This window comes from Manacus candei, unplaced genomic scaffold, assembly GCF_025592945.1.
Source record: "Manacus candei isolate 608988 ecotype Guabito, Panama unplaced genomic scaffold, ASM2559294v1 h1tg000046l, whole genome shotgun sequence".
Lineage (NCBI taxonomy): Eukaryota > Metazoa > Chordata > Aves > Passeriformes > Pipridae > Manacus > Manacus candei.
In genome coordinates, this window is record NW_026138094.1 from 7,411,388 (window position 1) to 7,424,188 (window position 12,801).

General features: G+C 39.2%; 1 protein-coding gene across 6 annotated transcripts in view; it reads left to right on the plus strand.

The window, feature by feature from the left end:
* ADAMTSL3 (ADAMTS like 3) overlaps nucleotides 1-12,801 on the plus strand; it is a 180,295-nt gene that overhangs the window by 165,435 nt on the left and 2,059 nt on the right. For all 6 annotated transcript variants that reach the window (XM_051796581.1, XM_051796584.1, XM_051796585.1 and 3 more), the window contains exons 24-30: nucleotides 1,936-2,118; nucleotides 4,144-4,263; nucleotides 5,068-5,280; nucleotides 7,670-7,853; nucleotides 10,294-10,498; nucleotides 11,466-11,575; nucleotides 12,174-12,388. In XM_051796581.1, coding sequence (XP_051652541.1) covers nucleotides 1,936-2,118; nucleotides 4,144-4,263; nucleotides 5,068-5,280; nucleotides 7,670-7,853; nucleotides 10,294-10,498; nucleotides 11,466-11,575; nucleotides 12,174-12,388 — 1,230 coding nt within the window. The remainder of the gene's footprint in view (nucleotides 1-1,935; nucleotides 2,119-4,143; nucleotides 4,264-5,067; nucleotides 5,281-7,669; nucleotides 7,854-10,293; nucleotides 10,499-11,465; nucleotides 11,576-12,173; nucleotides 12,389-12,801) is intronic.

A 12,801-nucleotide genomic window follows, 5' to 3' on the forward strand; every position in this document is an offset into this window, starting at 1 on the left:
GTGGAATTTGACTTTAAACCTTTTCACTTTAGTCCCATCTCAATTGTGCTGCTTCTGGCTTTTTGACTCTGATGGCTCTGCTGGGTTTTGGTGCCAGTGAGGTTAGTCTGGCTGCAGACCTCTAGGCCTTAAACAGCTCAGCATCCTCACACCACCTCCTCAGCCCATCTGCATAGTAACTATATACTCCTGAATGGCCATGGAAAGTACACTGTAAAGGAAAAATATGTCTGAGAATGATACACTTTAGCCAGAAAGCTGGGGTAAAATGGAAAAAAGACCCTTAAAACAAGACCTTGTCCTAATTCCAAAAGGGTTTTTCAAAGTGGCATAAAGCTTTTTCTGGAAACTTGAAAAATAGCCTGGGTTTTGGACCCCTGTGCACTCTGCAGATCTGAATTTTGTTTTATGCAGCTATCTTCAGTAAAATACAAATCTACATGGGTTTAAAAGCACTGAACAGCTGCTAAATTGTCTAGAATAAAATCTGTGATTGTGCAGAAGAGTGTTTCTCTCTGCTGCCTTTCTAGACAAAATGGCGAGGGGAGCTTTTTCCTTCTGTGAAATAGCAGATTCCAAAAAATATGTCTGGTTCCTATTACAGCAAAGGAAAAACTTGAGGTGTGCGTTGGAAGTGCTAAGCCAGTGATTGAAATGCTAAAGTTGTTCCTAAAGGCCATTCCACATCATGAAGACATCATCTGTAAAGTAATACTGCACAATGATCTGTGAAGAGAGGAGTCTGAATTAGCATTGGATGTGGCTGGAACTTCCAAATGTCCAAAATTTGGGTCGGCTTCTGTAGCAGAACCTGTTTTGGTAGACTTCAGTGAGCACTGACTGTTGTATTTAGCAAGAAAAAGAGTTCAAATGAAAGACAGTTTATCTGGTCTGACTTGTCTCTTGCCTGCACCTTTGTGCACCTCTGCGGCTGCTCACTGTGCCACGTGCATCAACCTACCCAGTGACTTCCCCAGGATTTTGGAACTTGGAAAGAGCATTTCTGCTGCAGCAGCTCAACCAGAGCACAAGCAATGAGGTGTCTGATTTGCCAACTAGCAAAATATCTTTTTAAAGGCAAACATTTGAGGAATGTAAAACAGTAGAAGTCCTCCCACTGGTACTGTGCCAGTGGAAAAATCATCTCATTAAAAAATAAATGTCCAGAGTACTTTGTTGATTAAAATTTAAAATGAAAAGTTATCTTCAAATGCTGAGGTTCTCACAGCTCAAGAGTTACAGCAGGAATGATGATAGACCTTTGATTTTCTATGCCATGATAACCAAGATTGCTTAACAGCTGAGTCCCTCTTTCTCTTCTTTTCTCTTCACACTGTTGTTACTTGGTGTATAGATCACATCTGCAACTTGGAGAGGTTTTCAGGAGTTTTTTGGCATAAATTTGCCACATGTATTTTCTAATCTAATTGATAAATACATCCTTTTTTGTTCTTTAATAGAAATATTTTTTCCATTTATTTTTTTTCTTTTTGATCAGAAATGGAATATTAATTTCTTCCTTTATGTATTTTGAGAGACGAGTTGAATGTAGAGGGTCTGTGCAGATCTTTACATCAGCTGGTCCTGACTGGGTTTAATGGTCTCACATCTTGTTCAACAGCAAGACACGGGAACACATTGCTTTTGTAGAACTGGTAGCAGTTTTTAAAGCTGTCTGTGAGCTTGGCTTTACAGTACTTTAATTTTAACCTTTAATCTTAGTGGGATGCTGAATTACTAGGAAGACTCACAACTGAGAAGTTTTCTTGTGAGTGTAAAAAGTGCTTGTTTTGCTGCAATGTTGTTACTTTGGTTTTCCCCCCTGTGAAATGACAATGGAAACCCGGGATTCTTGGATGTTACAGTATCAGTTAGCAATGTAAACCCTACGGTTTATCTCTCACAATAAATGCTTTAATTACTTGCATTTTAAAGGTGTTCCACAACCAAACGTAACATGGTTGAAGAAGAACGACATTCTACAAATCAATTCTTTCTTGGTTTTGAATGGCTCTTTATTTCTGAGGAATGTTTCCTATGAAGATGCAGGAATATACACCTGCAGAGCAACTAATGCTCTCGGAAAAGCTGAAGCTGCTTCTGTTCTCCAAATAACTGGTAAGTGCTAAATGAGAATTCCTTACTGATAACAACAGGGAGACACTTTATAATCAAAATTTAACAATAAAATAGTTGGGGGGATACTTAGCACTTTATTAGGAATTTGGAATTTTTGATTGCATCTGACTCCCTGGGATCTGTTCTTTATTGTGTTTCCTGTAATGTGGATCTGTGTACAGACAGTTTGACTCTTCACTTCAAGGTTATTTCATCTTCTTGATTCCAGGCAACAAATATCAGCCCTTAAACCAGCTGACACATTAGAAATTAAATCCACTGTCATGTTACATTGTTCCCTGTGCTTTTATCTAGGGAAACAGGGCAGGCTTCAGTATTAAGAAAATCTGCAGGGAAATGCAGGAAAATGAAAGCAAAGACTGGTTTTGGGATTTGGTTTTTGTTTTGTTTGTTATGTTGGGGTTTTTAATTATTGAGGCCAATAAAACGTAGAGGCATGGAAATAAAAAATCTGAACGTGAGCTCCTGACTCTCAGAATAGAAAATTTAAGGAAAAACTCCATATAGAATACCCTATTGTAAGTAGATTAATAATGTAATACTACATAATACAATCTTGCCTTGCAAATCACTCCAGTAAATGGATCATTTGGCTCTAGAGATGAGCTTTCTCACTATTTTGCTGTACAAAGAGCAGCACAGCTCCCCATGGCCAATCCTGCTACAAAACTCTCTTTCTTGGGCGCACACGGAGAGCAGGTTGGACATGTTTGGGTCTGTTGGCCAAGGAAGACCTTCCAGAGGCATAATATGAGTCTCTGTGTGAGGATGAGTGTAGGCTGAAGCTGCCTTCCTGGTTTCAGTTTTCCTGGAGTACATGAAAACTTGGGATGTTCCAGAGGGGAATATTATTACAATGACGTGACTGGAAGATTGCTCACAGGAGTCTGAACTTTGTTTCTATTCCTGGTCACATGACATTGGTTTAAATAAATCTGGAGCGGGTAGGAGAGGGCCAAATTCTGCAAGTTTTTGGCTGTGCAGGACTGCGGTGAAATGGGAGGACTTCTGCTGTCAGGATTTGCAGATTGCACCAGCTCAGTGTTGTCTAAAACAACATCACAGCAGTTTTTGGTCTTGGCTGCAGCATTTACTGCCTGACCGAGGGCAGTCCAGCAGTAGCACAAAGTCTGTGCAGCCTTTCCAATAAAAGTTCCTAAGGCCTGACATGGCAACCAGTTTTTTGCCTGTCGAACTGGCATCACTGGTTTTGTGAACACTTGTTTTGTCCCAGTGTTTACAGACAAGCAGGAGGCTTCGTACAGACATTACACACTGAGGAAAAGGGTTTAACCCATGTAAAATAACCCACAGAAGTTAGAATGTAGCAGAGGATTTAAACTCTTCTGGAGGAAGAGTCATGGATATTATGTACATTCATTAGAAGAGAATTGTTGACTAAGTGGTAAGAACTGTGTGTTACTGACAGATTGCCCACATTTTTGGCAGTTATTCTGCCAGCATATGATAGAAAGGAGGAGTTGCTATAGTGATAGGCATTCGGTTCTGCATACATTATGCTATCTGTGTGCATAATGAGATTTTAAAAGATTTTCTTCTTTTTTTTTCTGTTGTAGCACTTTGTCTGAATTCCATCTAAAAGAACAGAGGAACTGCCCTGAGAGAATTCCTCTGAGAGAATTATTTTTCTTACAATTTCTGTATGTTAGTGGCTTGTAATGAAACAATAAATAACATTGGCATGAAAACCAGGAAATGCATCCTGTAAATCTTGTTTTTACACTAAGTGTTACAGGCCTGTTTTTCTGATAAATTCAATAAATTTGATTAATGTAGAAACTTGCATAAACAAATAATTTCTGTGTTTCCCTGCTTACATATCTGAAGTTTATTTGCTATATGGGCATAAATGAAGTTGATCCTAAAGAATTGCAAAGTGCTACTATCCTGCTTCATAACTAGCATGCTGGATATTTTGATAATTTTTTTTTAGCATCACAATTTAATTCTTGGTAAGAAGAGATCTTATGCATTGTGTTACAGAACAAAGATTTACAGAGAGTAGCACTCAATTCTCAAAGGGAAGCAGAAGAAGGCGTATCATAATGGCATCTGGAATTGGTACAAATGTCACTGTGGTACCTGGAGATCCACTAAGAATAGGTGTGTTGTCTTTTCTGCTTTGTCATTTATATTATTTATTTATTTATTTCATTAAGTTGAAGGGGGCCCCATGGAAAAAGTGAGTGTAATTCCCAAGAGTCCAGGTTTGGTGACCACCTGGATTTCCTAACTCTGCCTCAGCTTTCTGTTATCACGGAGGAAGCCTTAGACTAAGACACATGGTATTTTTTTTATTCAACTTTCCAAAAATTATTTTAGAAGGGTGACCTTTTAGACATCTTGAGGTGACTCATTGTGACACTAAAGCCGCATAATTACTCTTTGAGCTTCACTTGAAAAAAATGGGAGGGGATTCAGCTGGGCTCTAGAAGTGTTTGTTTGGTTTTTTTCCCCTGTCTAAATGAAGGCCTCTGCATTCCTGCTTGTGCCCATGGAGTGAAAATGCAGCAATTTTATTCAATGTGTTTATGATTCCTTTCACCAAACAGATAAAAACTCTTTAATTACAGACTTATTTGCATATTACAGAGTCTGAGATTAAATCTTTGCTCTATTTAAATAATTGCTCCCCCCATCCACTTTGTTTGTATATAAGTTAAGTTTATAAGAACCTACTGAAAGCGAAAATATAAAGAAGTGTGGCAAGTATTACCACAGACCTGATATCCCTCCAGGAGCAGTCAGGGTTTTGGGCCATAGTTTGGACTTCAGTGAATTTATGCATATGCTTGTTTTTAATTAGAACGGTAATGTCTTTTATGAAGAATCACACAGTCATACATCCTTGTTCACAAATGTTTCAGTGTGTCTAGGAAAACCTGCTAAAATCCTGTTGATTTTTAGGTTGCCCGGTGCTGCCCAGCTACAGATACACAGTCCACTGGCTTTTTGGAGATAGTCCAGTTGAGGAAGTTAAGACCTTGGAATACCGAACCCTGGTTGGGGGTCGTATCCTAGAGGTGAACACCAACTCTGGTCAATTTGCTGGACAATTCCAATGTTGGACTTCAGCTAGTGCAAAACTAATGTCAGTTTGGGTAAATGTCAAGAAGGAAGGTTTGTTGAAAATTATATGACAAATTCTTGAATTTTAAAATATATTCTTTCGCTCTGTAGAGACTTTCCTGAAAACTAACCTGCTTTTGTGCATTGAAAGTTTACTTCAATGTTTAACTTCACATATGTGGATAGTCCCATTTAGTCAATAGACAATGCCTGTACTCAGAGTTGGATATGGGAATTAATGTGTATCCAAATATCATGTGGGGGTTCTGATTTCTTACTTGTGTATCTGAGAAGCTGAGAGAATGGGTCTTTCTGCTTAAACATTTTTAAATCAGGCAGGCATTTCTCCTTCAACAAATGATACAAATTGCTGCTGTGATAGCCCACCAAACTGAAACAAAACTGACTTTGAGGTTATCTTTGGAAATACCTTCATTATGATCAAAATAATTTCAATGTAATTGCCATAATCCAGCATCATTACAATCAGTATGGTAGTGATCTTACTGCAGTCACCCTTAAACATATCAGTGTACCAGGGCACACTGCATGCTCACTGATTTCCATGTTAAGTTTTCAAGAATATCTTGTAATGTTCTCCAGTGTAATGCACTTGCACAAAACCACAGTAGTAGGTTATAAAATGTACGACTGAGGATTATAGATAAAGTTGAGAAGAATCTTACATATACACCAGCAAGACAATCGTCTGTATCTGCAAACATGTTATAAAGCTTTAAACATTTTAAATACTTTAGAAATTAATTACATTGTCTTTTTAAAAGCCCAGTTATAGTTAGGAACTTAGATCCTCCTAAGAGTCTGGCAGCAAAGCATCAAACTCCCTTTGACATTAAAAAAAAAAAAATCTGACCAGTCAATTCCCAGGGAATGCAAATCAGATTTAAAAACAAGTACCTGTTGAAATTCAAAGGTTCGGTATGTGTTTTATCTCTTAACCTATCAATATGGTTTGGCTTATGGTGTAAAGGACTCAGGCAGTAGGATCAGATCCCCTATGCTGTATATAAGGGTATTCTCAGTGACTGTTTCATGGGTGAGGATGGTTCTGCTATGTCTGGGGTTAGAGAGTCAGTTACATTTGCAAAGTAATTTTACTTAAACGTATCTATGATCAAAAAATTTATTTTAAAAATAAAAATTAAGTAAAAATATTAATGAACTGAGTCAGAAAATATTCTAGTAGAATTTATCAAAAAATAAGTCCAGTCCTCCTTGATCCTAATCTAGAGCTCGCTACAGTTAGAATTTCTGAACAGGTCTAACCAGGTCCTGAACACTCCACCTGCTTTAGTGTTGTCCAATCCCCTTTCCCAGCCAGGTTGCTCAGTATTTTGGGGTGATTTCATTTTATAGTTGTGAGCTTTAACTCTGATTGACACTTACGTAAATGTTTCATCATGGCAATACCAATGCATTTGTGAGACTGCATAATCTCCTTTGGTGGTTTTTGCACAGTAGGCATATTGAGGGCACTTCTGAGCAGTGTCATCCTAGTTAAACAAACAATACAGTCTCTCCATCATAGCTACAGTCAGTAAATTTAACTATTTCTACTTTGAAAAAGGCCCTTCTGTATTATTTTAAGAAACCCAGAAGTAATAAGGAAACATTGAAAAACAATAAGTTAAAGAATTCATTATGTGCTGGAAGAGTGAGCCTGTGGACACAGCTGGTAGCTATCAATTATTCTTGGTTATTATAGAAAAACCTGACTCCTTCTGTGATCACATAAAGATCTGTCAATATTGCATAGTACTTCATCTTTTACCAAGTGTCAAAAAAAAATTTTGGAGGAAGGGGTAAGTGTGGAATTGTGACTAAATATAAAGGTAGTAATTGTCAGAAGTGATCGGTTTTTAATATAAAACGGTCTTTAAAACAAATTCCTTTTTTCATCTTGCCAGATGCCTCAGTAGCAAATTATTTTTGCATTAAGTACTTCTCTGTAGTTTAGTACAGGATTTTCTTAAATCCTGAAATTATGTGAGGTGTCTGGAGTAAGATGAGTTTTCTTCAGAATAAACTTATTGTAGAACAGCAGGAAACCTAGAGAGCCTGATTTATAGTTTCCTCTTTTTAGTTTGCTCATTATATAAAAATGTTATGAAAGTTTTAAAAGAAGCTCCTCAGTTCCTACTGTGAGCCAGGTTCTGCCCTTCATATGCACATATGCTGATCCCATTTGCTTTTTAGAGAGCTTTGTGCTCATAGGTAAGGGCTGAACTTGAGGGGAAGCTGAGTAGGACTAAATTCTACTTTGGCTCGTGATCCCTTTTCATAATGCTGAAATATTTGCTTGTCTACAGAGGATGCAGTATCTGTCCAGCCTACAGAGTATGCTGCCAAATCAATCAAAATGTGACACAGTTACAAGGTACAGTGCCTCTCTCACACTGCTTCCAATTGCATTTCTTAGATTATGCATGGGAATATGCTGAGTGGAGTCCTTGCTCTGCGAGCTGTGGGCATTCAGGAACCCGCTCCAGAGGGCTACAGTGCATGAACGCAGAGAAACAGAAAGTAAACGAATCCCAGTGCAGAGAACTGCAAAAGCCAGTGATTATTCACCAGTCATGCAACACAGAGGACTGCCCTGCCAGGTAACCTCCTTTGTACTCTATTTCCATGTGCTCTATGCACTCACAACCTCCTGAAATTGTATTTTTCCGTGAAATTTCTGTGTTCATGCTCCAAGTCTGAAGTTTGGGGTTTGTTTCATCATGAACCCTGAAGCATGAGAGATGTGAAAATGGATCCACTAGCAAGGAGGGAAACACTTGATTCAGCTGAATAAGATCAGAGTGTGTCTTCATGCTGCTGCAGCAAGTCCTGCTGCTGTCACACCTCAAAAGCTAAGCTGGAGATCTTTCTGAGACACTGTGATGTGTTACTTTTGTGGAATCTGTGCCACCCTACAGAGAGAAAACTCTTGGTGTTTAGAGCAGCCAGGATACTTTGTGTTCACCTGCTCTCAGTTGTGCCAGCAGAGCTCTGAGCAGGATGTTTGCTGTGGAATGCTTCATTTGTCTCTAATACCCATCAGCACAGTGCTCCTTGCGTGCCCTTCCCTGCTAGCTTTCTCACCTGATCAGCTGGGGTACCTTGTGATCACAGAGCTGAAAATATTTATATTGCAAACAAGTACACCTCAGCAACCAAAGGGCAAAACCTTACCTCGAGACTGCTTGAGTTGCACTGAGCTTTCCAGCCCAACAAGATGTTGCTCTAGGTCATTAGCAGGAAACCCTGCAGGAGTCCTCAAAACAAGTGCTTTCTGTTGCTTTAAGGAATTGGCCGTCACTGTCAGCAAAGTAAAAATCTGTGAGGGATGCACACACTTTGGAGTTGTCCCTCACTGAAAAATGTTGAGAGGGAAGTGTTAAAACCTTAACTGACATTGTGGGAGTGCATCTTGCCAGTATGTTCTAACTCTATTCTAAATAGAGAAAACATAGCAACAGATTTACATCAGAAGAAATTTGTTTATATTTCATTATTAGCAGCCAAAAACCAGATCATCTTAAATAGTGACACTGAACTCCAGCCAACCCATAGAAAGCAAACATTTTACCAGTGGAAAGATACTGAAATGGAACCAATAGTTTGAAACACAGTTGCAGGTTTCCCTCTCAAACTCCAGCCTTTTGGAGCAGATGACAGGAGGATGCAAGAGGGCCTGGTGCTCCCCTGAGCAAGGTCATGCCTTTCAGTGACTTGCAGGGCATGACTTAATCACTGGACCCGGAGTATTCACAACAAAAACAAATCAGTTGTTTCATATGGCTAAACCGAATGGGCACTGAATCGTCTTTTAAAATACTTTGATTTGTTCTGCTTTTCATTTGGCTTTATGTATTTGCCAGTGGAAGGGAATTGTGTGTATAGTAACATAATTAGCTCTGCCTTGAGTTACACATGTATGCTAACATGTACATTGCTTCTCTTTTGTGAAGCATTCCATACTTTCTATACAGGAGCATCCCAGATGCCTGAAAAGTACAGAAAATAGCCATGTGTCTGGTTCTTGGTGCCTATAACTTCTCCTCTCCCTGTGATTACTGACCTGGGAGGGAAGTGCAAAATGTCCAGACTTCCCTTCTCATTTCCACGCTTACTGATTTCTGCATAACCTTCTCATCCCAAGGCAGCTCTTTAGAAAGTACCCATAGAATTATAAAGACTTTAAACATACAGTCAGTGCCATCATGGGCCCTTTTTATTCAAAGTGTTTTTCGTGTGTTTAATGACTTCTTTCTGTCACAGCATAGAAGTACAGTTAAGCAAATATAAGGGTTTGAGTATGTACTTAATTTGTGCTTTGCTGTGCATGTGCTGCACCAAATGTTTGCAAAAATACTTGCACTTTAAAAGAGAGAGAAATGCAAGGGTGCAGGCTGTAAAAGATTAATCTTCCTTGAAGGAATATAGGCTGCTTGAATGTAAGAAAATTAAGTAATTGCTGAAGAGAATAGAACATTTTTCCTGTTATCACAGTTGTGCTACACATGAAGTCCCATTCTGTATTTCTAGCCTAGATCTATGAAAAGATCAACTAAATACATTGTATTACCACCTTCTGCCTACCCAGTGTTGTTCCTAGCTGCCAAGACAGACTAAATCTTTGCAACTTCTGATCAATAAGTAACATGTTCTGCTTGAGCCATCATCTAGCAAGATCTCCATGCAATAAATTTGGATGAGTTATGACACCTGTCACCTTAGTAGTAAATAAATTGGTACCATTCATTTTATAAGTTATGGAAAAGTACACTGTCCTTCCTTCTGAAATGTCACATCCAGCAGGGTCTGTAGGGCTTACCTAGCATGGTAACAGGCAATGTAATTTCCGTTAGCATATATGCTAAGTCATCAGTTAACCACATTTATAAGATCTTGCTTAACTGAATAAGCTGATTCTAAGTGTTCTCACATCCAAAAACTTGCAATGACAGGTTCTTTTGATTTTTATTTGCCAACAATTGCTGTGAGCTACCAGCAAGTTTGCACTAACTGCTATAAATTTGTCTGTGCCTCCTGTAGGTGGGTGGCTGGTCCGTGGTCCGAGTGCTCTGCATCCTGTGGCAATGGATTCCGCCATCGACAACTCACATGTCAACAACTAAAAGCCAACGGCAGCGTGCTGGCATTGCTGCCAGGAGCTTGTACACACAGGGATCGGCCTGTGGGAAGGAAACCCTGCACGGGCCACTCGTGTTCAGTGGGGCCAATACAGACAAAGGGACAGGTAACTTACAGCGTCTGTCTTGAAACTCCATGTATTATAAAAGTGTGTCGGTGTCATAACACCATCGGCTGAACATCTGTCCTCTTGCACAGGGGAGGAGCCCTGTGGCAGTAGCTGTAATTACCTTTCAGACCAGTCAATTAGAAATCCTGGTTTGGGTTTTTTGTTTGTTTGGGGGTTTTTGGTTTTTGGTTGATTGGTTTTTTTTTGGTTTTGTGTGTGTCTGTTTTGGTTTGGTTTATTTTTCATTTTGTGATATCTGAGCAACTTTTATTTGTTGAAGACTTGACCCCAAACCAGAGTATCAACTTCAGTATATTTTATAAGCTAAGCCATTATGATGTATTTCATTTTCCAAGTTAGTATATTGCTTTTATTGCAGTCTTATAAGAACACAGGTTGCAAAGCTGTACTTGTGAAGTCCCCAAAAAAGACATATAAATGTGCTTCAACAGCAGTTGCCACAATATTTAGTGCCTAGAACAGTTTTCCTGTATTTTCTGTTTCTTCCTTTATGCAGTAAATTTGTGTTCATATTGATACAATTTTTATAATTATTAACATTAAATGGCAATACTATTTACTATTTGATGTGAAAAGTAATGACTTAGAAATTCTGTTGCCACATTCCCGATACAGGTTTCAGCAAAGCAAGTTTGTGATTGTCAGAGGTACAAAAAGAATGTTGTAGCAGTAGGGTTATGACCTTATGAGAGCAGACAATGGATTCAGCTTTAGAAATAAGCAGGAAAGTCAGTGTCCTGGTGAAATTCTATGCAGAGAATCCAGAACATCTAGGCTTTATCTGAACTGAGGTGTGATAGGGCTGAAGAAGGAGAAACACAGAGCAAGAATTATGGCTGGGCTGTGTAGCTGTAGTTGAGTAGCTGCCTAGGAGGGTAATTCTGTTGTTATTAATTTGGTTGTTTCTTCTTCTCTCCCCTCACCCTTTTCTCTCTATTTGCAGTGTTCTGGTCGCTGTGTAGGCCGCCCTGTAGGTTTACAGCATCGTCATTTTATATGTCAACTTCGCAATGGATCTTTGGTGCCAAACTCTTTTTGTGATGAAAGAAAGAGGTAAACAGTTTGACAAAGTTACAAGTTAGATTCTTTAGATGATCAAATTAAAGGTACAGGATTGTCAGTGCAGTATAAATATGCAAATTCTTTTGTACCAAATACAAGGAAGGAAGGTAGTAACAGTTATGCCTTTGTAGATACTGGATGAATTCAGGAACCCCTGAGTGCAGAGGTTATGCACTAAGAACTTGGAGCATCCAGTATGCAGTTTTCAGGGTCAGTTAAGTTTTCCTAAAGTAGAACACTTTTTCTATTCCAGGACTGAGAAACTGTTTTAAAGAAACAGGGCCTTGTCCTTTGTTCCCTCATGAGTGAGTAGGTGTGATGAATGGGCACAAAATGAAATCCAGGGAATTCAACTTAAATATAAGAAAAAACTGGAACAGGTACCCAGAAAAGTTGTGGAGCCTCTATTCTTGGAGATATTCAAAACACAGAGATGGTCTTGAACATCCTGGTCTAGTAGGCTGTGCTATGAGCGGGAGGTGTGGGCTAATCAGTTCCAGACGCCCCTTCCAGCATCGGGTATATCATTCTGTGAATAAGGGTTTAGCAAAAAAGCAAAGATTTAACTGCCACTTATTTCCTTCCACAGGCCTCCTGTCAGAAGAAACTGTTCTTCAGAGGCGTGTGATGTCTACTGGAGGACAGGCCCTTGGAGGCCTTGCAGTGTGGACTGTGGGAGAGGATTTCAGTCAAGACGAGTGTACTGCGTACACAGACAGAGTAATAAACCTGTGGCTGATCAGTATTGTGGATGGAGGAAGAGACCAGTGACCTGGCAACACTGCAATGTCACATCCTGTGGCAGTATGTAAATGTTTATTTAAATATGAGCATAGTAATAGTTTGTAGCAGTTATATTAGAAAGTGACTCACAGTTGTACACTAATGATTCTGCAAGCATTTGATTGTACATCAAAGGTAAAACTATCCTCTCCAAGGAGCACTTCATAATCCTGGGGTTACTTTTCTCTAAGTAGGCCAGTTTGATATTAAAGCCTCAAAAGCACTTTTAGAAACAGGATATTTAGGAAGTTGTTTTTTTGCAAACTTCCCTACATGACTGTGCCAGTTGTGACTCACAGGTCTCTGAGCAAGCTGTTAATTCCTCCAAGATGGGGTAGTGTTCTGAAGCAGACAATAAGTAAATGAATACAGTGAGATCACACCTCTTGTGACCTTGTTTAGCTTTGAATTCACTGTTGCTAGGAATGCACAGT